At 40.3% G+C, this 24,617-nt stretch overlaps 3 protein-coding genes across 3 annotated transcripts; all 3 read right to left on the reverse strand.

The window, feature by feature from the left end:
- Positions 1-1,859: 1,859 nt before the first annotated feature.
- Positions 1,860-5,413, reverse strand: LOC133927330 (eukaryotic initiation factor 4A-3). Its single transcript, XM_062373747.1, has 5 exons — positions 5,249-5,413; positions 3,959-4,031; positions 3,740-3,846; positions 3,229-3,659; positions 1,860-2,802 (listed from the first exon to the last, which is right to left on the reverse strand). The coding sequence occupies exons 2-5, from the start codon at positions 4,027-4,029 to the stop codon at positions 2,167-2,169; spliced, it is 1,245 nt and encodes a 414-aa protein (XP_062229731.1). The 5' UTR covers positions 4,030-4,031; positions 5,249-5,413; the 3' UTR covers positions 1,860-2,166.
- Positions 5,414-6,667: 1,254 nt separating this feature from the next.
- LOC133927331 (UDP-sugar pyrophosphorylase-like) lies at positions 6,668-14,852 on the reverse strand. The gene is made up of 17 exons (XM_062373748.1): positions 14,537-14,852; positions 13,578-13,682; positions 13,147-13,263; positions 12,451-12,591; positions 11,725-11,824; positions 10,717-10,844; positions 10,525-10,596; positions 10,347-10,411; positions 10,170-10,230; positions 9,922-10,039; positions 9,481-9,605; positions 9,078-9,154; positions 8,822-8,927; positions 8,159-8,218; positions 7,648-7,728; positions 7,304-7,543; positions 6,668-7,178 (listed from the first exon to the last, which is right to left on the reverse strand). The coding sequence occupies exons 1-17, from the start codon at positions 14,660-14,662 to the stop codon at positions 7,011-7,013; spliced, it is 1,890 nt and encodes a 629-aa protein (XP_062229732.1). The 5' UTR covers positions 14,663-14,852; the 3' UTR covers positions 6,668-7,010.
- A 1,037-nt stretch (positions 14,853-15,889) lies between these two features.
- On the reverse strand, positions 15,890-23,339 carry LOC133927332 (uncharacterized). The gene is made up of 19 exons (XM_062373749.1): positions 23,145-23,339; positions 21,785-21,945; positions 21,458-21,685; positions 21,254-21,340; positions 21,075-21,164; positions 20,875-21,001; positions 20,647-20,747; positions 20,382-20,550; positions 20,125-20,246; positions 19,497-19,625; positions 19,294-19,392; positions 19,161-19,218; positions 18,991-19,066; positions 18,761-18,887; positions 18,491-18,648; positions 17,692-17,764; positions 17,409-17,603; positions 17,037-17,130; positions 15,890-16,956 (listed from the first exon to the last, which is right to left on the reverse strand). The coding sequence occupies exons 2-19, from the start codon at positions 21,857-21,859 to the stop codon at positions 16,142-16,144; spliced, it is 2,823 nt and encodes a 940-aa protein (XP_062229733.1). The 5' UTR covers positions 21,860-21,945; positions 23,145-23,339; the 3' UTR covers positions 15,890-16,141.
- Positions 23,340-24,617: the final 1,278 nt, after the last annotated feature.

Here is a 24,617-nt window from a genome sequence, read left to right on the forward strand (position 1 = left end):
ATTACATGTTCAGAGAGAAAGCATTCTTCGCAAGTCTGCATTTATGTGCCAGTCCTACTAGTTCAGAGAGCAGCTTCTCTCAAGATGAGCTGGACATCCTATCTGAGGTTGGCCTAAACAATTTTCTTTTAGTAGGACGTCTTGAGAGAAACTGCTCTCTGAACTAGATCGTGGAATTGTAAGAATTATCTTTTATATTAAGAGCCTATTTATATAGATTGTGAATTTTAAAAAGCTAAATTGTAAAAAATTGTAGTATACGATCTGTAGAAGATGGATTGTTATAATCTGAGAACTCGAATGATACAAGTTGGATTGTGATAAACGTATATACACAATCTCTAGCTGAAACAAACAGAATCTAAAACTGTTTATTTTTCTTTTTACTTTTGAAATTAGAATTCATAATTAAAATAAAAACAAACATGACCTGATTTGTTTATTCAGCCAGTCCAGCCTATGCGACGGGTTATATTGGGCTGCTATACGAGAAAGATCTCATGAATGGACGAATCGAAACAGGTCCAACAAGAGGGGACTCTTGTGACGTGAACCCAACCTGTTGGATCTCTCTCTCATCGGGACCATTCCTCGCATGAACAGAATACCACAATTTGGCATCAGACTCCAAAAGATCAACTCTCCCTTCGCAACTCGGCAAAGCAAGGCAATCATCTGCTCATGTGTTTGTTTTTGTTGCCCCTCTCCCCATTCTTTCTTCAAGGCAGCAAGTAGGCTAAAGCTGCCTATTCATTTCGAATGTATTATAGCGAGTCAATCGGATGCTGAAGCTGTCTAATCAAGATGTTGCATGTATTAATTTCGATTGTTGCAAAAGCTATTATCTGTTTGTTGAGAGGTTTGCTCTGTTTCAGCCTATTCTTCTCTTGGTGTGGATCTTGTTCCATTTGTTGCATCTATATCCACATGATGTTGCAACCATTGCAGGTTAATGTTGCAATAGCCGTTTTTATTTGTCGCATTGCAATATTTTTGTAACGTTGCAATAGAAATTATTGGATGTTGCAGTAGCTTTTTCTGGATGTTGCGGAACTGATTTTGGTTTGCTACAACCGGATAAACCATACAAGACTGTTGCATAGAGATGGAGATGGAAGTGTGTTTTTTTAGAAAATTCTTTATTTGCCACCGGAAGGTAAGTTAATTTTCTATTTGCTATTTTACGGAATAAATTTTTTATTACTATTTTTAATTTTCATTTCTTACTTCTATCGATCCGATTGGTCCATAAAAAAACATATTTATCTTTAAGAAGGACGGTGATAGCTAATCAAACTTTAGATCTTTTTAGATATGAATCTTAGAATATGATGTACTTAAACAATTTCTTTATACTTCCCTAGATAAGGAGATGAATTTCCGAAATGACAAATAAAAAATTTCATCGTGATTTTTTACGTTGCAATTTCATTTTTTTTAATGTTGAAATAGGTTTTTCTTGATGTTGCAGTAGTTTGTGTGACCGAGATTGTGATTTAGCAGTGGGAAACTTGAGGATCTAGGACTTCTTTCATGTGGTTTTCTATTTTTTTTAATCTGACACGGTCCCAACTGATCGAACTCACGTGGGAGCGAACGAACCATTTCGACAATCGTTTCTGACGAGCCCACTTGTGTGGCCCTGTTAGGGTTGCTCTTAGGCGAGGAAGAAGAAAGCAGGATAGCTGTTGGATGAGAATCTGAGGGTGTGCATCAAGTGAACAAGCATAAACGCTACAGCACAAACATTACCATAGAAGAGCCATAACAGCACAATAGCAGACAAGCTTTAGCTTAGAGTAAACAGGTTTTACTCAGTAAGACAAATGCTGACTGATACATGCTGTTGCGGTAGAATATAAGAGTCAAGGATGACACAAATAAATAGCATCATAGATAGTTTTAAACAAATACTAAAGTAAAAAAAGACTCCAGCAGCAGCGTCTTCCTCTTCATACTAATCAACCCCAGCACATACCACAGCCTAGGCAGCTACAAAAATTCCCAAAACATGGCATACAAAAATTGCAAATTGTCCATGACCACTGACTTAACATAGAACCCCGACCTCATCACTACTCCCCGCATGAGAAACTTGGCGATATTTCAACAAAAACAAGCCTTATAAGGTCCCTTACCGCTTTTTTTTTTGTTTTTTCAACTTGATCACAGAAGGTCAGCAACGTTGGCAGGCAGCTCCTCAATCACTACGTTGTAGAACTTCTGGATGTCAAAAAGCATCCTCTCGTCGTCGCGGGTCACAAAGTTGATGGCAACACCCTTCCTACCGAAACGACCACTACGACCAATGCGATGCAGGTAGTTCTCTGGCTGGGTTGGAAGATCATAGTTGATGACCAGGGACACTTGCTGCACATCGATACCACGAGCAAGCAGGTCTGTGGTGATGAGCACACGGGAGGAACCAGACCGGAACTCCCTCATGATGATATCCCTAGTGTTCTGGTCCATGTCACCATGAGTGGCAGAAACAGTGTGATCCCTGCTCCTCATCTTGTCAGTAAGCCAGTCCACCTTGCGGCGGGTGTTGACAAAGATGACACTCTGAGTGATAGCCAGGGTCTCGTACAGGTCACAAAGTGTGTCCAGCTTCCAGTCTTCCTTCTCCACATTCACATAGAACTGCTTGATACCCTCGAGGGTAAGCTCATCCCTCTTTACAAGGATTCTCACAGGCTTGTTCATGAACTTGCGGGTAATCTCAAGGGCCTCAGGAGGCATGGTAGCAGAGAAGACTCCAACCTGAATTTTTGCTGGGAGGAGCTGGAAGATGTCATAAATCTGCATTTAACAAAAAAAAGATATCACACCACAATTTAACGATTATAATTGAGAAATCAATAAAAAATGGCAATAAAAATCACAAAAGTTGCTTTATTAGAATGCTTCAATTGGAAGACCATATAACCAGAAGAGAATAACTATATTTTTATGCAACTGGGTTGGCACAGGATTTCCCAGCTGAAGCATGTCAAAAGTAGTACACTGAATTTTAATATCCACAACTCCGCAACAAACATCTTGGAACTTTCTTCCTTTCTTCAATTAAGCAATTTTGTGATAGTTCAATATACTTATACATGCTTTAAGATAAGCCAAGGTATATGCAACTAAAATGCAGCACACCAATTGCAAAATACCTAGCAATGAATGCAGTACAATCAAGTAGAATAAAACACAAGAAATGAAACAGAACAGAGAGTTTACCTGATCCTTGAAACCACGAGAAAGCATCTCATCAGCTTCATCCAGGACAAACATCTTGATGTGATCAGGGCGGAGGGACTGCCTACGCAGCATGTCAAACACACGACCAGGTGTCCCAACAACAACATGAACACCATTTGCAAGAATCCTTTGGTCCTCACGGACAGAAGTTCCTCCCACACACGCATGAACTTTCACGCCCAAGTAGTCACCAAGGGCACGCATGACTTTCTCAATTTGTTGTGCAAGCTCACGGGTGGGGGCAAGGACCAAGGCCTGGCACTCAACCAAGCCATAGTCGAGCTGCTGCAAGATCCCAGAACAGAAAGTTGCCGTCTTTCCTGTTCCTGATTGCGCTTGCTGAATGACATCAAGCCCCTTACAGAAGGGAACAATTCCTCTTTGCTGAATTGCTGAAGGCTTCTCAAAACCTATAAAACAAAGAATGGCCTTGTAAGAAGAATACCACTTTGAAAGGCAAACACCATAAAAGAACAGACTCCCAGCCTACCATAAGCATAAATGCCTCTCAGCAGATTCTCTTGGAGGCCCATGTCATCAAAACTCTCAAAAACTTCATCATATGAAGTGAAGAACTCCTCAGTATCACCAGTGCTCCTGTATTGCATGAACATATAGAGATAAGACTAAGACGCAGCACATAGCTAACAAACCACAGATAAAAAAGACAAGTAGGCAAGGTAAAAAAATTATGTTCTATATTACTTACAGCAGCTCCTGCATTTTAGAATCATAGTGCTTGGCATCGAACTGGGAACCCTCTGGTGCCATTCCCGCCATGGCTGAGCAAACAAGATAACATGTTAGCCACAAAAAAGTATGGCGTATGAGAACAATATGACAGAAGCAGATATTAAATAGCTCTAATCATTAGTTCACAACAGAGAATAAGACAATTTAAGGCAAACCAAACTATAACAGACTTACTACAGTCTACAACAGGTGAAATATATGTTTGTGTAGCAAAGAAAATATAAAAACATGAGATAAAACATGCTGGAAAACAAGTGACAGCCAAGAGGCTCGCAGTTTGCTACAGAATCAAGAGGCACACAGGCATACTCTAGTAAATATCTGGACAGGTGACAGACAAGATAAGTCAGACATAAGCTCCAAAATTCAGATTAAATGTGCATTCAACTGGTTCAGCAGGTGACACTGTATCTAAACAGAACTATACTATAACAATCAATGCCTTTAGAATCTAAACATACTTGAACTGCAGATTAAAGTGCCATGCACTTAGTGATGTATCATGAAATTATACAAAACTACTCCGGGGAAATCAAAATATAGGTTTACAGCACTGCAGAAAATAACTGAACAATGAATACCTACATGAGACAACACTGTCTTTCACTTAAGGTCTAAGATAACTAAACTATATCATATTACGAAAATCCATGTGGGCACTTCATCCTCACTTCCATAGCAAGTTGCCTCATGACCATGGAGCCAAAAACTAGCATCCCATGGCATAACAATTTCATCAAACATACAGCATCCCACTAGTTCATACAGTTTGAATCCAATACCTAAGCATGGCTCACATCACCACAGAACCAGATAAACCTTTACACAAGTTAAGAAGAGCTGTCTACACAAGATTTGCAATACTTTTGGGCCATGACTAACAGCAAATTTGCATATTGGTACTGGAACCCCAATCTTTTCACATGAACTCAAAACCTACGGAACGAGGAGCCAATCGAACCGGCAGCCGGATATCAACAAACACGAAAAAAAAAATATGAATCCTCTACAGCGGAGAACAGATAAAAAAACTAATCTTTCCACCAGCACAGCTATCCCTAAAACCACGACACCACCGCCGCTACCTCACCGTCCAAAACCGAATCTTTCCACCGAACAGACGCAGATCCAACCCTAGAACGACCGGATCGAACCAGACACGCGCGAAAACGGCCATCGGGCAAAACAGCACACAAGCAAGCGAGACCAACGAAACGAAGCCGAGAGATCTCGGGGAGCGGACCACCTGAAGCGCGGTGAGGAGAGCGGATCGGGCCGGGAGTCGGGGTGCTTGGCGCGCTGCGGTGAACAACCCGAGATCGGAGCCTCGGATTCGGCGGCGGAGGCGAGGGACGGCGCAGCGCAGGAGAGAGAAAACGAGGGTTTGGGGCCTGCGGAGGCGGCTTTTAAGGGGTCTACACGCGGAGGCGGCGTGGTGGGGTGGGACGCGGACGCCACCCCGTAGGGTTTCTGGTCTCCATGGGCCGCTACCGGGCTCTCCAGGGCCTGGGCCCATGTTGTTCCAGGACAGAAACTCTCCTCCTTCCTTTTATTTTTCTTTCTATTTTTGGTTTCTTTCCTACCCTTCGAGCTGTAATCGAACTGGAAGACAAATTATTTTTCCTTATATTTGGGTGTTCTTAATTTTTAAGATGTGGTACACTTAATTTGAGGTAGAGTTGTAGTCAGATTAGACTAACATTTGTGCTCATGGCTATTTTTGGCACTAAAATCATATAGGAAAAATCCACAACATGCATTTTTTTTAGATCAAGAGCTTTTACTTTATTTAATTTAATCAGATCGTGTTACTAAACAGGCTGTCGGAAGACAAATTCTATGTCCTTATATTTGGGTGTTCTTAATTTTTTTTTAAGATGTGGTACACTTAGGTACTGGTTTTTTTTTCTGATTACATATTCTAGCCTAAAAGCAAAAGCAAAAATAAATGGTCACAATTTAAAAACTGATTCTCATAATTTACAAGTCAAGTTGTACTATAAAATCTTACAACCCACAATCTGGTGGAAATGAGCTTCTTCACAGAATCTAGATCGTGACAATCCATAACAATAACAAAAAAGGGTCTTAATTTGAGGTAGAGTTGTAGTTAAATTAGACAAAGATTTTGTGCTCATGGCTATTTTTGGCACTAAAATCATCTGGGAAAAAAAATCCACAAGAGGCTTTTTTTTAATCCAGAACTTTTACTTTATTTAATTTAATCAGCAGGGATACAATCGTGGATGCACGTTATAAGGATTTACGGGTAATATAAGCGAGACTGTCTGGGATTGAAGATTAAAAAACAAGTGCTTTGAGCAACTCCAAATCTAGGCAGGGGAAAAGCCATGGTTCTGAGACTCGCTATCTTTGAGAAATAATGGTTGGTCCAGTTTTGTTCTTTCGGCCACGGCATGTCGCTAGTTGCCTCTTCCTCAGTCCTCACCAGTCACCACACATTCCTTTCCACTTGGAAAGGATGACACTTGTTCATTCAGCATGCAACGGCCAATGAAAAAGAGCAAAAGCAAATCACTAAAAAGCTTGAAAAGATTATTGATGACCAGCCATTGCATGGAAACAGTTGACTAACGCATAATCTCATGAAAAGATTATTGATGACCAGCCATTGCATGAAAAGATTATTGCTGGAACACTAGGAAATCACTAATCCCTGCCATGGCATTTGGCAAAAATTATTCAGTAACACGAATTATATAAGCCGCACTTACTTGATTCAGTGTGAGGTTTTGAATAAAACTTATTACATCAATCTTATATCCTGTATAAATAATCAACTTTAGGTACACTAATAAAGGTTGACTATGAACGATGTTACTATACAAGTACAGATATACATGAAGAATGGTGATTGGCGAAGCACTTCGCTCCTTATTACTTGAGAAGGCAAAAGGCAGAGTTTGCCTCCCAAAATCTGGGAGGCAATCCAGACGTACTATTTCCAACTGGTAGGAAGCTTATTCAGGGCAATCAAGCATGCCTGTTCACGCACTCATGCAATGCTTTCCTGGCTCAGTGTAGTTCACCTCTAGCTGTTCAACCTTCTCGAACTTAAATCCACGGATTCTGATCTCTTCCTTCTCCGAGGTGTCCTTGTAGTCGACATGCTGGATAGTCCAGCCTTTATTTTGTACATGACCTGTAACTTTAACCTGCAAACAGGCATGGCATGAAGCGTTGAAGTACAACATACGTATCATTTTTAAGAGAATAACCAAACTGAGGGTTGCCCTTGATACTTGTATTCTACCAGATCTCTGGGTTAATGGTGTTTTACCTCTGCTTCATCGGCAGCAATGACGATAAGAGTGCCGTCCAACGAAAGGCCTTCAAGGAAGATGTTCCGCCCATTGATGACCAAAGCAGACCTATGAGAAACTGAAGAGTTGCCATGCACTTTCTCCTTGACATCATTGAATGTGAGACCCCACCGTGGACTCCAGGTTATGCGTGGCCAAACCTCTACCTCTTGCCCGTTGAAGGTATCAACTACAGGATCATCTATTTGTGCACCAGCCTGGAAAGAGGGAGGAAAAGTAGCTCGTTGAGCTGGAGCACAAACGATGTGAGAACTAGCCAATGGCTAAAGTCCTCTCCAAAAGAATATGCTGATGGCATCACCTTTCTCAAAATAAGGCTGTTTGCCCTGTAAATTGCCATCTCTCCCGAGGTTGCACTGTGATAAGGATTGCCTTTTGGAACCTGCAAGAAGGCATATCAGATCATATAATTATATAAACACCAAATGCACAATAGACAGAGGAAAAAGGCAATTGCTTTAGTGCGATTGAAGCATGACGGCTGGCACAAGATTGATGCATAATCTCTGTTTAACATAACCTGTTGAAGGTTTTGACTTTTAGTTGAACATTACAACTTCAAATGCGCAAACAAATACAGATGGAATGTTCAGAAGTGAATGGAGGAACTGTAGTTAACTGTTACAACAGGGAAAAGTCAAATCTAACAATTAATAAGCCTATTGTAAGAGAATTTTTAACCTATCCTATAAAAGTGTGCTTTAATTCAGATTAAGTCCCCTTACCAAGAAAAAGTGCTTCACAATCATGGGTAAAAAAAAATCTAATGATGTAAAATTTAAAATCAGTCTTAGAAAGAGGTGAAATCATACTTTAGCTGCATCTTCAGGATTATTCTTCACGGGAGCATAAGCAAGCCATGTATCAATCATCTGGCATTAAAGAAAATAAAAGCAGAATGAAAATAAAGCAGTTGGAGGATGCATCATGAAAATAGCAAATAACATGAACTGTTGATTGTCTTATGGGCTTAAGAAATGACACATGCAAGGTCCATTGTGTCTGAGATTCAATTTGGTGATGCCGCTTTTCCTAGAGAAACAAAAGCAACATTTGATTACACCCTCTCTGCTTTTTCCTTTTTACTGAAAGGTAGAGGCAGTTGCAATTCTTAACACAGCACTCTGGTCTGAAACCAGATTGCCTTTACAAGAGCGTACATTTTGTGAGGATAACTACTTCTCCCAAGATAAAGTCTCATTTTCTGACTGCGTTCATGAATTATTCATTGGAGACTAAAGGCACTACAGAGAATCTAAAATTCCTAATGCTGCCTTATCTGGTATAGCAGATGGTGCATTGGTATATTACAGAAAGATCGGGAGAGACCTATAGGCCATATCGAGTACAAGTAAAAGGGAAGCAAGAAAGCAGAACACTATTTATACTCGGCATACTTATTCAAAGGGTAGAAAGCAGGTAGATGATGCATCCTTAAGATTCAAGTGAGGATGAACAGCCTGCCTGCCTCTTACCGTAAACCCAACTTTCACTGAGGGAGGTAGTGTCTTTGGATAGTCTTGCATCATGCACTCAAGACGAGTGGAGGATTTAAATGCCGTCTTGGTAGAATCGATATACCTAAATTGACAAAATGATCATAGGTTGGGTTTAAATTAATGGGGGAAAGTTCATATTACGAACTTATCCACAGAAACTTGATAGAAACAAACTTGGATCAATGTCACAGTAAAAAAGAAGTCCTTTAGAGCAAGTGGCCAGACTAATTACTTGGGATTTATAAATTCAGAAATGGCACCGTGTGTTTTCTTGAGCTCCTCAATGTATGGTCCAAGCTCCAGTATCAACTACACAAAAGTTCAGCATTTTCCTTAGTGCAATATATACGCAGTTTGAATATATCATAAACTAAAGTTGACAGAGCATTGTAATTAATAAAGATAACAGCATCCACATTAGCTCGTATTGGTTTCAGTATTACACCTTTAGATCATACTAGCAGAAGAAAAATTAATAGACAATTCATCCTTATCTGAAGGGGGAAAATAATAAGACAGGCCATGCTAAGAACCATGTTTTCAGTATTTGGCAAACCAAGAAGTTCACGGATATTTTGAAAGTTTCCTAACTCACGAATGTCTTTTGAATTATCTGTTTGCAACGAATTGTTTACCTGGTTTATATTTCCAGGATATGGAGAAAAGCCTGTCTCGCAATTTACATCTCCATCAGGATGTCCAGTTGCACGAAGGAGTGGATCAAGCTGATTGTACTCTACATTGATGACCATTGTTCTACCTGTGCACAATAATAGAGTTATAGACAGAACAAAAGTGTTCTACTTGTACAGATGTGGGAAAAGCAAGTGAAATGCATTCTTTCATTCAATTGGATGAGACTAGCCGATTGCAGGCCAGTATGGAACAGTCAAGAAGAATATGCCTCCTTTTAATCCTTTTGAATAAAAGATAATTTTCTTGATTTTTGTAGTAGAGACCTACTATAGACTGAAACACTAATTCTTAACTTAAAATGTGTCACAATTTTCTTGTGCCAAAACTCAAAACTCATTAACAGCTCACATCAAATGGGGTAAATGATAGTAAAACCCTACCATCAACATGAGTAAGTTTGGTAATTCCACCAATTGCTTCCTTTGCCTTCCTAGGAACTGCGAGAGAATTTACGTTGTAACCCTTGGTGGCACTGACACCTAATGCTGATGGAATGGCCTAAAAACAATTAGAAAAATTATGTCAGTTCAGCCTTAACCAAAAGTCCCAGGCTCTCTGAAGCAGTTGGCCACAAATATATCTTTTAACAATCCAAATTACAATACAGTAGGGAAGGAAATATACAAACATTGAAGAGTAATCCATTTGTATCCTGGAAAAAGAGAACCCACTTCCTCCCTGCACTCTTCCTATCAAAAGAATACACAATACCACCTTATCAAATTACTTCATCGTAGATAACCGATAATTTTCTTGAAATGGGCATAACTGCCTCACTGGTAAATGCTAGAATCAATGAGCATACCATTGCTCAAGCAAACCACTTGAATAAAGAAGAGCATGAACATCTCCATGACCATGTGGTTTTGTCTGTCAAGTCACAAAACTGGGAGTAAGAAAGGTGAACAGAAACTCAATGTAAAAGACGGCATTGTATATTTTTAAAACCCAATGTTAGTGATCCTCGTATGGAAATTAGCAACCTGAATTTTGTACTTGTCGTTTGGGTCTAATGCAAGTCTTGCATCATTGTCTGCCAGACATGCTACTTTTTCCTGAAAAAGAAAAGAATATATACAGTCAACACCAAAAGTAACAACGGTGCGCTTTACATAAATAAAAGGATGTTCTTTTTCTAATTAGCACGTAGAAAGAATAAAGGAAAGAGAAGGCACCTGCTTTAGTATTTTCACTTGTGATGGTTCCATTCCAAAATAGGAGTTTGATTCCAGAAGCTTGATGGTTAGCTCATTTGTATCGTCAGAAGTCATAATAACAAACGGAATCTTTGTATGAAACCCATCTGCATGGTCAATGAATAGCATCAATCAGAATAAAAACAAGATCAACATTTTCTGTGGCATGCCATGTATTATGTGCAAATAATGAAACTAGCAACTAATTTATGCCATTGCCAGATGCACCACTTCACAAGAAAACTACAAAATTCTCTTTATCCCTACCTCCCTCCCTATCCATGTAAAGAATGAGGGAGGTATAATTTCAAACTCAAACCTACATATACACAGACCAAATGCAGAAATCAGAAACCAATAAAATTGAGTTAAATTCTGGCTCACACCTTTAACTTGGATTGAGTTCATCTTGCTTCTGTTAATACAATAAAATACGATCAAAGTTGGTCTCTACTGGTGGACCAAAATAAAAACAAGCACATCACAATCTTAAAATATTTAGCGGTATGGTATTTGTTTACCATCCTGGCTTTTCTTTACACACTACCAGTAGCAGGCCAACTTATAACTTATAAGAGCTCACACAAGCCCCAACTCACATAAAGCGATTTCCATGACTGCAAGGGAAGCCATTCCAGCATCATACTTGTACTGAAGAGAACCGAGCTTCGTTCGGATGGTAGAGCCTCCAGTTGAGAGGCCGCCCACCCGGGCTCAAACCCGGGTGCTCGCAAGTCGTGTGAGTACCCCCTAAAGGGTTTGGTACTCTCCTCTCTTAAGACAAAACCAGGGGGCGTCTTTTCCCTGTGGTCGAGTTTTTTTTATACTTGTACTGAAGGGAAATAAGTAAAAAAGTGAAAACAAGCCATGCCTACTGGAAAGATCAAAATTACTTTAGTAAGAAAAAACTAGCCAACAATGACAGGCACCACAGAAAAATGGTTGGTAAGTCGTTAATCCATTACGCATGTAGCATAGAGTATGTACCCTCAGACAATTTGCAGCTGGCCTCTTGTAAAGCCAGAATAGACTCTATGTAATGTTGAAGGAAACATTTTCCAGTCGTTGTTTCCCGGGGGAGTGCTACCTGCACGATGAAATAAATAATGAAGTCAGCAGTGCGATAATTTCAGAACCCTGGTTGGTATCAAGGTGCACTCAACCAAAAAAAAAAAAAAAAGAACATCCAGAGTGGATGATCAATACCAAACTTACCTGCTGGATAGTATGAAAAGTTATCACTAAACTATTAAGGCCACAACTTAATGATGCTCGTACACTATTACTTGCCCAAATATTCTTAATCCTATTTCCAAATTATAAAGTTAGTGTTTTGAACTATGAAGATGATATCCCCTACCACCAGTTGTTCATTAAGCTTCCTCAGTATTTATCTCCAATTGATGTTTTAATTTTCTCTGTGGGGCAATGTGCGATAGTACTATACAGTAACTAATGTAAATTTAAATGTGAAGCATGGAGTTATGGAAGAGGAAATTTCAACCAAATAAGTGAAATAACACAAGCAATACCAGGGGTACATGACTCCAAAACAGTAGAGTACTACAACATTTAGTTTAAGTTCCAATAAATGTGTGCTGGTTAATGTAGCACCTAATGATTAATCATCTTTAACTGAGTTGAGTGATCCACTCTACATGTTGGTCTTTGCCATCTTGGCTATAAGTTTGTTATTAGCAGCTTGTTGCATACCTTGATTCCTTTGTAACCAAGTCTTTCACCAAGCCCGCCAGCAACAAGAACAAATGCAGCATTGCATGCTTCTTTTACCCCAGCAGCTTCCAGTGAAAGAAAATTGTCATCGCCAAAAGTCAATACCTCCCCAGAAGGAACCTGCAAGTATGATTCCTCATTTAACACAATGTATTACTTGTTTAATATAATAGGCACATTAATACTCACTGATTCAGCCCAGAAAAAGAAAATAATAAAGTCATCCTGAGTTGACAACTGAGATCACATACGAGTAGGCATTACTTCTAAGTTGCAACACAAACCAGCATCCTAATGTATACAGGGCATATCAGTGCTTGTTTACACAATAATCCAAGACATCAATAACACAATGCATGTAGCAGAGTGTCCAACACCTCTTTCTGGTATAAACAGAGCACATCTGGAAGTTGCATACATAGTGGTATAACAAATCTATTAACTGCATCACCAAGGAAAAGAGAAGAAAGCTAAGAAAGTAGAGAATCTGTCAAACTAAAATAAAGAGCATCCATTTGTCACTGTAAACACTTGTCATGTTGAGTTGCACTAAATTACTCATTTTGAACAATTCGGGTTCATGATGGTCAATTTAGGTGTTTCCAGAACAAACCATGAAAGAAGAGATATTTAGGCCACACCAATCCATTGAAAATTGCATATAGGAACACTTACAGAAGGAGTGAAACCATCATATGGATTTTTGCCTGCCTTTGAATCGGCTAGTAGTTTTCTCGCATTCTGGATGTACGAAACCAGTCCTCCAGGATAGTTTGAATTAAGTCGACGAACCTAGATAACAAAAATTTTAGCAAAAATGAAACAACTTTATGCATTTCTGCTTATGACTTCCTTGGCATAGATTATGCCTCTATATACAGAATGTAAGAATATTATGTACAGAAAGGTAAGAGGACACATTACTTTTAACTATAGTGCTGAAAAAAATTATTCATGGGTGAATCTGATATTTCAAACCTCTCACAGGATACTATTGATAGAATATGCTTTTTTTGTACTGGATCAGTAAGCAAGGTACAGCTATGTGGTGATTATATATTCATGTAATCTCACTGCCACTATACGTTCTGAATATGAATACACACCTGATCAAAGAAGCCTCTTTTCTTGTCATCGTCAACACCTGGTTCTGGCCAGTGTTCAAACAGGTGCATCTGGCCTTCATTCAATAGCATTTTTGCAAGTTCAATCTAGAATCACGAGGCAACAAGCATTATAGAAAGAGAAAGCCCAAATCTTGTGCCTTAATACATCATTCGAGTTAAAGAACACATCACGTTGCACCACATATACAAATATATTTGGATTTACATGATTCTGAAATAGTGGTGGGTATCGTCCAAACCCAGCTCCAATAGGTACTTAATTCTCGTTGGGGCCAAGTTACATGTACATCAAATGATGACCAACTTGCCCTGATATACATGTAGAAAAGTATAGTACAGCTACAGTTTCAACGTAAATACATTCTACCAAGATGAACAACAAAAACATCGTTTAAACTTGAGACCAAGAGAACATATCAATCTACCAAAAATATCATATTCTCATCTTTTTATGTAAGGAATTGAGGCAATGTAATGCTCGAGCAGAGTATAAGTTAGCATCACAATGAACCTGGGAACCATGCTCCCACTGTGGCAGCAAAAGAGGGCGGTTAGTACCACTATTTAGGAGGTAGCCGTCGACATCATGAAAAGCTCGGAAGCTCTTCAATTTCAGCGGCGGTGTGGGTCAACTCGCCCCCACCGTCACCACGTGAGGAGACTAAAAACTACAGCGAATAGAGGTAGTTGGCCGTACCAGCATTCAATCATCAGACACTACACCTAAACTACAATTTTCAAATAACCGACAAGGCATGAAAATATAACTAAGAAATCAAATCAAACGCCACATCAGAAACATCACACTCGGCGAACTAAAAATTCCGAATTCGCAGCGGTGAGGCGTAAGATCAGCGCGGCTCCTGTGCCGCATCTTGTAACTAACCAACTAACAAACGAGCACCACCACTGCAATTCAAAAGCGACTGTGCGCTCACCTCGTCGGGAGCGAGCCGCTGCAGGTTCCGCCGCAGCGGGAGGCACGCCTCCGCCCACTCGCCATCGCCGCCGGAGATCCCGATCGCCGCGGCCCCCGCCGCCGCCGCGTCGGCGCCCGAAGCCATCGCGCGAGGAGGAGGAGGAGGAGGCGCCAAGCGACCGCGTCGGTGTCGGTTGCGTCGTCTTCCGCGGAGGCGGAGCTGGACTCGCGTCACGGGGGCGAGGCAAGCCGTCTCTGTTTCTCTCTCCTCTGCGGTGGCGCTGCGCGTCGGGTTCGAAGGATCGCGGCCGCGAAAGCGCAGTGCGCGGAGGTGGGCCCATGGGGCGGGGAAACCAATAACTATTTAACGATGGCAACCGAGAGTAAATATTACGAACTTCAGGGGCAAGCAGTCCCACGTACGTTACGTGATCGTAAACGGGTCGAGCTCGAGCGGCGGCTGGCACGACGTCGGCTGAGGGATCGAAATCCGGCGGGAGGGAGACAGGCGGTGAGGCCGACAGGGGAGGAGCGCCCTCGCTCGTCGCTGGGTGAAAGGTGTAATAGGATCGGATACACATAAATATTGCTAATCTTTTATTATATTTTATATTTTTTCAGAAATTTAATATGATGATGTTGGATCACGTATACGGATCGAATATGTGACGAGTCAGATTAACTGATATTTTTTTGATATTAAATAAAAATAATCATATATACATAGTACACATTATAATTGTTTGTTCGGCTATTCTACATATAAAAACTCAACTACGTTACAAGTTTAATAAGCAAATCAAAAATATAATCACGTAGAAGGAGTTATGCTAGAGTGAAATCATAGAAGTTACGAGTATACAATATACTGGCTAAAGCTTATATTAATTATTTGGATATATTAACCGCTTTAAATGAAAAAAATATCATCTCCATTTAAATTCATATAAAAATTTACAAATTAGACTTAAATAGTCGTCGGATAATGTCGGATATATGGTCCCTATCTCCGATTTTTAAGCTCGTGAGCTAGCTAAATTTTTTTTCAGCCCGGCGGCACCGTCCACAGGTGGGCCGCTGTGCTGCCACCACTCTGGCCCCTCTGGCATCCTGGGCCGTGCCCAAAGAAGCCTGGAACTAAGCCAAACACAACCTTACTAAATGCTAAGCATGCACCAGGAAGTTGAAAATTACCAATCACTTGATTTTATTTTTTCTAGACAAAAGGGTATGGATATTTCTGCTTTCATTGAAAGCACATTAGAAGATTCAGTTACGAAATACCACAAATCATCAAAGGGGCGAAGCATACACAGAGCCATCATGTGCTTTCCTTGTACTGGTCACTGGAGAGTGAATGACACATTTCGAATTCTCAGTTTCCAAAGTGTGCATTTTCATAGAGTCTGTAATTCACTATACCATTTTGACATTTTCTTTCACCATACACCTGGGAGTTACGCATGCCATATCAAAATCAAAATGGCATGCCTGTGTATCACATATATACCGTGAAAAATTCTGTGGTTTTCTCTTTTCTATTAGCGATCTTGTATGACAACAGGAGTTCTCAAACTGGTAAGTTGCTACCTTCACAACAATGGCATGCAAGCTGGTAAGGTCATCATCTTAGCTGCTCAGACGGTGCAAGGTTAAGCACCATGTCAGGTCCTTTCTCCCCAGATGCAGAGAACTCGTCAGGCACGGGTACGCCCAGCTCTTCACAGACGAACCGGACAATGTTGCGCGTGACGCTTCCCAGCGACATCTTGTTCACTGTCACAGCGATGGCGAAGTTGTGCTCCACATCGCAATACCCTGTCGACCCACCCATCCCGGAGTGCCCGAAGCACTGCAGCTTACCGCTGGAGTTGTTGTACCTCCTGAAGCCAAGCCCAAACTTGCCATTCGGGTGTATCATGCTCTCATATTCGCCGACGCCCATGAACGCGTCAAGGATCTTGTCGTTGCTGAAGATCCTGCTGGCGCTTCCGGCTGCTGCTTCGTCGTCGGCGTCACTGGTACGTAGCTGGCTGTACCCCGTCTTGTCAGTGTTGCTCACATCTTGGAGATTTCCTGTGGAACTGCCACCCTTCTTTGAAGTGCCTTTTTTCTTCTTGGGTGGAGTAGTAGGGAACTTGGGGGTATGGACATGGCTGCCCAGGGGTGGCTTGGAGTCAGAAGAGTGTGGTGGAGGAATAGCGCCACCAGTAGCAAGCGCTGCGTAGTATCGAGCAAGTGCACGAGCAGAGCAGTGGCCATTGGCAGCAGGAATAATGGCCCGGCGAATATTTAGCGTGTTAAAAAGAACAGGTAAACCAGTTGCCATCTGTGCAACATTGTTCAGCAAAGTTGATGGCACATCTGGGCCTCTCCGTCCTGATAACTTCTCAAGTTCGTCAGTGTCAACTGTCAGCGCTGCCAAACGAGATTCCACACCTAAGAAGGAACAGAATGTGAATTGGAAAGAGTTCTTGTACATAACATATACACAGATTTATTTGAGATCTGCAGCATACCTGGTGGAATGCCAATATATAGCTCCCCATCAAGGTGAAGAGGATGAACAATAGCCTCTTCTAAGACCTCTTGGAACTTCTTCCCAGATGCATGCTATTATTGTCAAATATCAGGGTTAGGATTCATGAAATCGACTTAGAACAGTATAATGGCTTGCAAACCCCATAACCAACTATACGCTAAACTTTGGACCCAAAAAGGATAGCTTGATGGGGATTTGTATTAAAATTTAGCATACACTTAGCCAGATTATGAATTAGTGCAGGTACATGACCCCCAAAAAGATCGTTTATGCAATTAACAAAGTCCATGACACCAATTCTCCCATAGAAGAACAAAGCTGTCTATGTGATGGTAGGGGAGAAGCATACCTCTATAACTCCACCACACAGCCAACCAAAGGATAGGTAATGATAACTTTGTGCTGAACCAGGTTCAGTCTCAGGTGTACACGTGGCAATCTGGTTTAGTGTCTCTTCCCAGTCACATACCGACAAAGGATCATCTTTCATCGCATCCCCCAATGCATTGTGCAGACCGGATGTATGATTTAGAAGATGGTGCACCTTTATTAGGAAGCAGAAATCAGATAATGTGATAGTCCTATGAAACTCCATGTCACTTTAAATAATAGAAACAAGGAAGTTCTGGTACCTTTATTAGCTCCTTTCTGTTAGTTCCAAATTTTGGCCATATGTTGGCAACTGTTTCCTCATACTTCAACTTCCTGAAAAATTGGAGTGCTGTTACACAATAGCTTGAGCTACTTTAACTAGTGGGCTAAAATCATATTTGAAGTTCATAACATTTATTTTCGTAAGTCTAAATAAAACTCACAACAGCACACCACTCAGTGAGGAAAGAGCTTCAAAGAAATGTCTGCCACATCTTATCAATTGGATAAATTTGAATATATTATGATGAACGTCTTAATTCATTATTGTAATCAGTTTCTTTGTTCTTAATGCACATTGTAGCTTGGTATTGAGGACCTTTGTACTTATCTTAATATATTACATATATTGATATATTTTCAGTAGGGTCCTTCCCTACTGTTCTTAAAAAACACCATTCAGTGGCAAATATCAGAAATGCAAGCATTGTTTGACCATTTTTTTTAAAAAAAATCTCGGTTGTTCATTTTGTACTTCAGAATATAAGTGTGCAATTTTTCCATGCATGCATACAAAAATGGAATCATGGAATATCCTTGTTTGTTGGTAAATCTAGGAATATTAGAACGGAGTGGCATGCTACAATACTTACACTTAAGCCAAAAAAAGAAAAGAAAAGAAAAGAAAAGAAATCGATGTGCAAGTAGGTGATGGACAAGTAAATTAAGATGAAGATGTGGAACATCGAATAATTCTATAATATAGTGTAACTCGAAGCCATGCAAACAGATTTACACTGGCAAGTTTAAAAGAAACTTGGTATTGAATTAACCACTCACCCTTTGTCAACAAGCCAATGTACCATACCAGCAGTGATACCCTTTGTCACTGAGAAAACAGGAAAGAGCGAATCAGGTTGAACAGGTCGTGGATCGTACTTCCCCAACATACCAGCGGCAGTATCTATTATGGCCTTTCCATCTTTATATGCGCAGACCTGGAGAAGGAACAAATGTGAGTGTAAGGCGGATAATATTAAATTCGAGCAGACAAATTTTCTACAGAAATGTTGTCACACGTAATTGAATAGTAGGAGATTATTGACCTACTTGTATTCCTAAAATTTTGTCACTTCCCAACTCAAGTAGATAATTTCTCAGTTTAGACTCCACATCAGAGTTAGCAGGTGAGTCATAAATCCACTGACTGTTAGGTATGTGTCCACGCATCAAACTCCTGATGACAAGGAAGGCATAAATCAGCAATGAAAAAAAAAGATGATGTTTTTCTATAAAGATTCAGCAAATGGCATGAGTGTGTAAAATAAATGGCATCTCACCCTAGCAAAGTTGATTCAGCAAATGGCCTCATGATGTCCAGATAAACTATCTTAACATTGAGTGACGCTGAAAGGCCTACAGAAATTTAAAACAAATGGCATTATGATACTGGATATCTTAGAGGAATTAGTAAACCCAAATCACACCGAAGCCCAAATCAAACACATACCTCTAAGAAGATTCAAGACCCTCATAAATATAATTGCATCCCCAGGGAAAGCATCAACCTAAGAGCATGAAAACTTTGATGTTACATTCGTCTATTAGTTGAAGAAAGTAGTACGCAGGGCATTCCTACTCACAGGATTAAAACGTTGAACCTCCTTCTTGTTCCATTTCGTCTTTTCTTGAAGAGCCTTGAGATTTCGTTCTCTTTGGTCATTTAATGCCTTTATGTTCTCCTAATAAGTATGAATAACCACAAATAAACAGTTACTCCAAATATCCAAAGCTATTGAAAAGGAGAAAAAATGGTGTGCAATGGATGTCGTAGCCTTCAGCCTACCTTTGCTTCACTTGCTGTAGTTGACTGGCGAAATAATATCGTGGCAATCTCCATAGACTGCTGAGGCATGTCAACCCGCAGTTTAAGCCCCATCTCTGCAAATGCTGACAACAATGCCACATGATCTCCCTACACATCGATATGTCATATCTCAGATTTGTAAATTACACACAAATAACCAAAATATGACAAGCTGGAAAATAAATAACAAAAGTAGAATAAATTGAAGAACCCCATTTTGCAAACTTTGATCATGGGATGTTGATACTTCAAAATACAAGTTCAAGTCATCTCTTTATGATGTACCGCTCTTTCCATAAGTATCATAACTAAAAAACAGTAGTGAAAAACGAAGCTGAGTTCCCAATTCTGCCTTGTTTCTCTTATAGCTTGGGAATATGCCATTTCATCTAACAGTCTGCCATATCACTAATGAGTAATATAAAAGATAGAGACATATTATTATAAGAAAAGATATGAAAGTAAACAAGACATGCTTGTTTGGGTTCTATATCTAATATAAGAAAAGGTTGCAACTACCCCAAGGGAAATGGTTGTAGATTATACTAACAAAATATTATCTTCTCTGTGCATTATTTAGATTTTAGAAGATTGAAATGATACAAACCTCTGCACATGACAAAAACATCTTTGCTAGTGCCTGCCTCATAGATTTTGATATGCGTTTAGTGAGCCCAAAGTCAAGGAGAATCGGTTTATGAGGAGGTTCCTTGCTCACGAGGAAATTGCCTACAGAAGAAAAAAAATCATGTGAGTATGAATTAATGTGGTAGCAATACAAAGATATACAAGGCAAAAGAAAAAAAAATGAACAATACAACTGAGTGACATATTATCTTCCCAAGTTGCATAGAATCTGAGTACCAGGGTGAGGATCGCCGTTAAAGAAGCCATCAATGTATATTTGATGAGCGTATGCACGGGTTATCTCTTCAAGAAGTTTTTGCTTATCAACACCATATGCTTCCAATGAACCATTGTCATTCAAGCGAATCCCATCCATATATTGCAAAATTAGAACCTTGTCAGTTGACTGATACACAAAAGAAGACTATGTCAGATGATGATACTTGATTTGCAAAAATTAACACAAGATAAACAGTATAGAAAATAGAACTGACAGAAAGACCTGAATAACTTCTGGAATCAGTACATCAACAGCATTGGAAACACTGTCACTCCCACAGTCAGTTTTGCGACTAAGATTCCTGGAGACTGTCCTAGTGTTCTCTAAAATTAAAGATATTGCACCATACATTATCAAGGTGACCTCTTCATAAGTGACTAGACCATGACTTTGATAAAAAGAGAATATGTGCATGAGCATATGAGTAAGAACCTGAGCAAGGAGAATTACCTGCTTCGTGGTTGAAATCAAGTTCCTTTGGTGCCTCCTTGCACCATTCATCAATCATTGGATTAAAATCATACTGAGGTTCTGCCCACGCTATCCATTCAATCAATGATTTTGCGTTCTTCAAATCCTGACCACCAATACAAAAATGTAAGAAACTCCAACTATGTTACCTAAACCTACTTGCCAGATTAGAGATAAACCTCCAAGATGATCTCTTTGACACCATCATGCTGAATTTTCACAACTACATCTCTGCCATCTACCAGAGTTGCATGATGGACTTGTGCTATCTGTTACCAAATGTTCATGAAGGCTCACATGAGCACACTATGAATTTCCATCAGATAACCAAAGTTCATTCTGACACTACAGTACTTACTGATGCAGTTGCAAGAGGATCCAGGACAAAGTCAGCAAATAGATCACTGATGGGTTTTCCAAGTTCTTTCTCTATGGTTCCACGAACCTGCACAACAGAGACGAGAACCAGGATAAGTTGTTAATCACTGCCATTTAGATCGACTATACTATATCAGGACAATAACTTTCAACCTTCTTATAATTCAAGAACAGGTATGGATACCTCTTCAAAAGGGCGTGGAGGAAGTGAATCCTGCAACAGCTTGAGGACATTTATGTAGGGTTCAGGAAGCACATCTGCTCTTGTGGATAAATACTGCCCGAGTTTCACCCATAAACCTTCTAACTCTATCATCAGGTTGAGAACACGACGAGCATTTCGCTCGTGTGTTTTTGTCAATATGGCGTTCTTTTTAACAATGCTGACCCATTGAACTCGCTTCTGAACAGCCTGCTTGTATCTCAAGAACATGTTAATCTGTTTCTAGCATATTGGAAAAGGCTGGTTGATGAAAGAACATCATTAAAAGAAAACGAAACACAAACACACCTTATAGTCTAAGTAGATAAACAATGCCATCGAAAAAACTTTGAGGCGCCTGGTTATGGTGTTTCCCCATCCCATTATGAGTCAGCAAGTCAGGTCAAGATATAACAAATTTCTGGTACACTTTAGGCAACTCTTTGTCTCCTAGCAAGGCAGTTGGTCTTCTGCAATGTCACAAGTTCATGAAAGCAAACACAAATCAGCAACTTATTTGGCCTTCAGCTTCCATAGAGAAAATACGGATCACATGTCAGCTCAACTTTTCAAGATTCAGAATTATAATTATTCATTGTCAGGACCGCTGAGACAATGACTTGGCATGACAATCAAATTTACTTGACAGCTTCCATTTATGTTAAATAAACTAAGGGTGGAGTAAATAAACAAATAGCAACAGCACAACTTCAAAGGATCTGATCCTTCCAAATGTTTAGTGTCATTCATTGTCAGGACAGTTATTCAGAGATAATGACTCAACATGACGATCAAATTTACTCGACAGCTCCCACATATGTTAAAATAAACTAAGGATGGAGCAAAGAAGCAAACTGCAAGTAACTAAAAAGGATTCGAGCTTCCCGTGCTGCGTGTTTAGTGACATGCCAATGAGATGGGCAAATAGTTTCCAAGACAACGCACCTAGAGGTACAACAGATGCAGCCATGCAAGATGCAGCAGAAAAATGTACTGCACAAACAGCCTTGTCAAACGCTCGCAGGTTCAAGTCTTTTCCGTTGAAAGTTCATGATTTTACAAATCCTTATAACAATATGCAAATTCCTACAAGAACTTCCAATGAAAAATATACGCAGACAGACTTGTCAAATTCGACGTGCGGGCGCCGCCGAAGCTCTCTTACAAGAACAGAACACAAAGACCAATACGGAACAGGCTTTGCCTCATCAAGCACGCGTTTTCCACCATGATTCCATGAACACACAAGAGGTCCACAACCCAAACTCCAAGCCGTTGAAGCAGTGGATGAATCACAAGAACAACATGGTTCGGCCAATCCCATTTGCTGAACAAGATTGAGAACAGCAGAAGGCACCGCTTGGGGGACAAACGAGACCAAGTTCTAGCTCTTATCCACATCTCTTAGCATAAAGGCGGCAGTTGTTGGCCTGATCACATAGAATCGTACATGGAGTTCTCCCCACGAACTCCTCTCAAGGCGCTCCAAGTACCTTGTAGGCACCCGGGATCCCAAAAAAAACTTCAACCAAGAACCAGATTTAACGCCCAAAGAGCGAAATTTACACTGGAATTGGTCGCGAAACCGCACAAAGTGACAAAACCCGCCGAGACAGTATACACCCGGGATTATCCCCCAAAAAATCCTCAACAGGGGGGAAAGAATTACCTCGGTTTGCTTAACTCCGCAGGGGGGGATTTTGGCAAATTTCGTCGGATGCCTGCGCGATTCAAAATTGATCCGACGAATTCGCAAAAGAACAAATAGAAAAAAAGGATCAGCTACTTCATGGGGAAATCGAGGGAAAAATGGAAAGTTTTTTATGTGAGGTTTGCAGAAGCAGAGAAGTGCGTGAACCGTGAGCTGTTTAAGTATTTATTCCAAGAGACTGCTTTGCAGCTAAACCCTCGCGCTAGCTCGTTATTTTTTTTACAGTCAAAAGTCAAAGATTTTTTAAAGACACGAGTCAAGTTTTTTTTTTAAACACCGGTATAGTTTGTAGATGCATTGTCATGCTCCCGCTTGATCAAACACCTAAATTAACACTTGAACACTATATCATATTATTACTAACTCAAATCAGATCATAATAGTTAGGGTATAAAATGGGTGAGAAATAGAAACCCAGATGGGAAGAAGCAATCTTCCTGCTCTCGCTCCATCCTCTTCATATGTTCTATGTTCTTCAATGCCTCTTCTAATTTAGCGTTTGTTTTATATATAGCTGTTCCCAATCGAGTGAGCCACACTAGTTCATTGCAGTTCAACTCCACGTCCGTGGCATACACGTACACACTCACATCACCACGTGCACCCGCTTGAAAAAAAATTACACCTTGTTCTTAAGAACACGAGCCAATTTAGAATCTGATTTTTTTGCAACAAGCCGATTCGTTCATGGAATTGTCTAGTGCAGAAGCACCAAAACTGTTTATGCGAGTGAGAACACGTTGAAGACAAGGAGGCTCTTCTTGCCGTTGGTCAGGCAAGAAAAAAGGAATTTTGATTCGCCGTGTGTATTGGATGGATGTTGATCTGCAAGTTGGACAAAAGACTAGTCTCATTGACGAAAAAGAAAATAAAGATGCATCTTATTTGCATGGCATAATATCAGTGTTCCCTAGGGTGTCTCTCTAATCGGAAACAAGAGTGGTACTGTCAAGATACCCACGATAATGTCGTGCATCCCTATGCGTGCACCGGGGGGCAAGAAATTGCCTCTTTTCGTGTACCTCTCCCGCGTTCAATTATACTGGTATTATCAATACTTTGACCAGTGTTGATGGATACATTAATTTCTTTAATTGTTTTGCCAAATGCAAATGATGTGTTGTACTAGTCAATTTACGGTCAAGAAACTTTGACATCACAAATGGAATCTGACCCTGCAGAAGCTCCATCATCTCTCTCTTTTTACCTGTAATTAATAATGTCCAACCATCGATATATTATGGTCTAAAAAATAAGGATTGGCGATTATTCTTCTGATTATGGTTGTAAAAAGAGAGATTTGCTGAAAAATGTAGTGGCACGAAGAGTCAGCAACAATGCTGGGGGCCGGTCGCGGTTGCGTCGCCGGGCTGCTCTGGTAGCTGCACCTGCAGGCTCAAACTGATGGCATTCTTCTAGAAGGCCGAGAGG

This window comes from Phragmites australis, chromosome 8, assembly GCF_958298935.1.
Source record: "Phragmites australis chromosome 8, lpPhrAust1.1, whole genome shotgun sequence".
NCBI classification, from domain to species: domain Eukaryota; kingdom Viridiplantae; phylum Streptophyta; class Magnoliopsida; order Poales; family Poaceae; genus Phragmites; species Phragmites australis.

Excerpts from the sequence above, each read along its gene's own strand:
- LOC133927330 (XM_062373747.1), bottom strand. The coding sequence starts at position 4,029 with ATGGCGGGAATGGCACCAGAGGGTTCCCAGTTCGATGCCAAGCACTAT. Across the intron at positions 3,847-3,958 it reads TCTAAAATGCAGGAGCTGCT|GAGCACTGGTGATACTGAGG; the intron begins GTAAGTAATATA and ends CATGCAATACAG. Across the intron at positions 2,803-3,228 it reads CTCGTGGTTTCAAGGATCAG|ATTTATGACATCTTCCAGCT; the intron begins GTAAACTCTCTG and ends TGTTAAATGCAG.
- LOC133927331 (XM_062373748.1), bottom strand. The coding sequence starts at position 14,662 with ATGGCTTCGGGCGCCGACGCGGCGGCGGCGGGGGCCGCGGCGATCGGG. Across the intron at positions 10,412-10,524 it reads ACGACAAGTACAAAATTCAG|ACAAAACCACATGGTCATGG; the intron begins GTTGCTAATTTC and ends GTGACTTGACAG. Across the intron at positions 10,040-10,169 it reads CAAATGGATTACTCTTCAAT|GCCATTCCATCAGCATTAGG; the intron begins GTTTGTATATTT and ends AATTGTTTTTAG.
- LOC133927332 (XM_062373749.1), bottom strand. The coding sequence starts at position 21,859 with ATGGGATGGGGAAACACCATAACCAGGCGCCTCAAAGTTTTTTCGATG. Across the intron at positions 21,341-21,457 it reads CTCCACGCCCTTTTGAAGAG|GTTCGTGGAACCATAGAGAA; the intron begins GTATCCATACCT and ends TCTGTTGTGCAG. Across the intron at positions 19,219-19,293 it reads AGGTTCAACGTTTTAATCCT|GTTGATGCTTTCCCTGGGGA; the intron begins GTGAGTAGGAAT and ends TCATGCTCTTAG.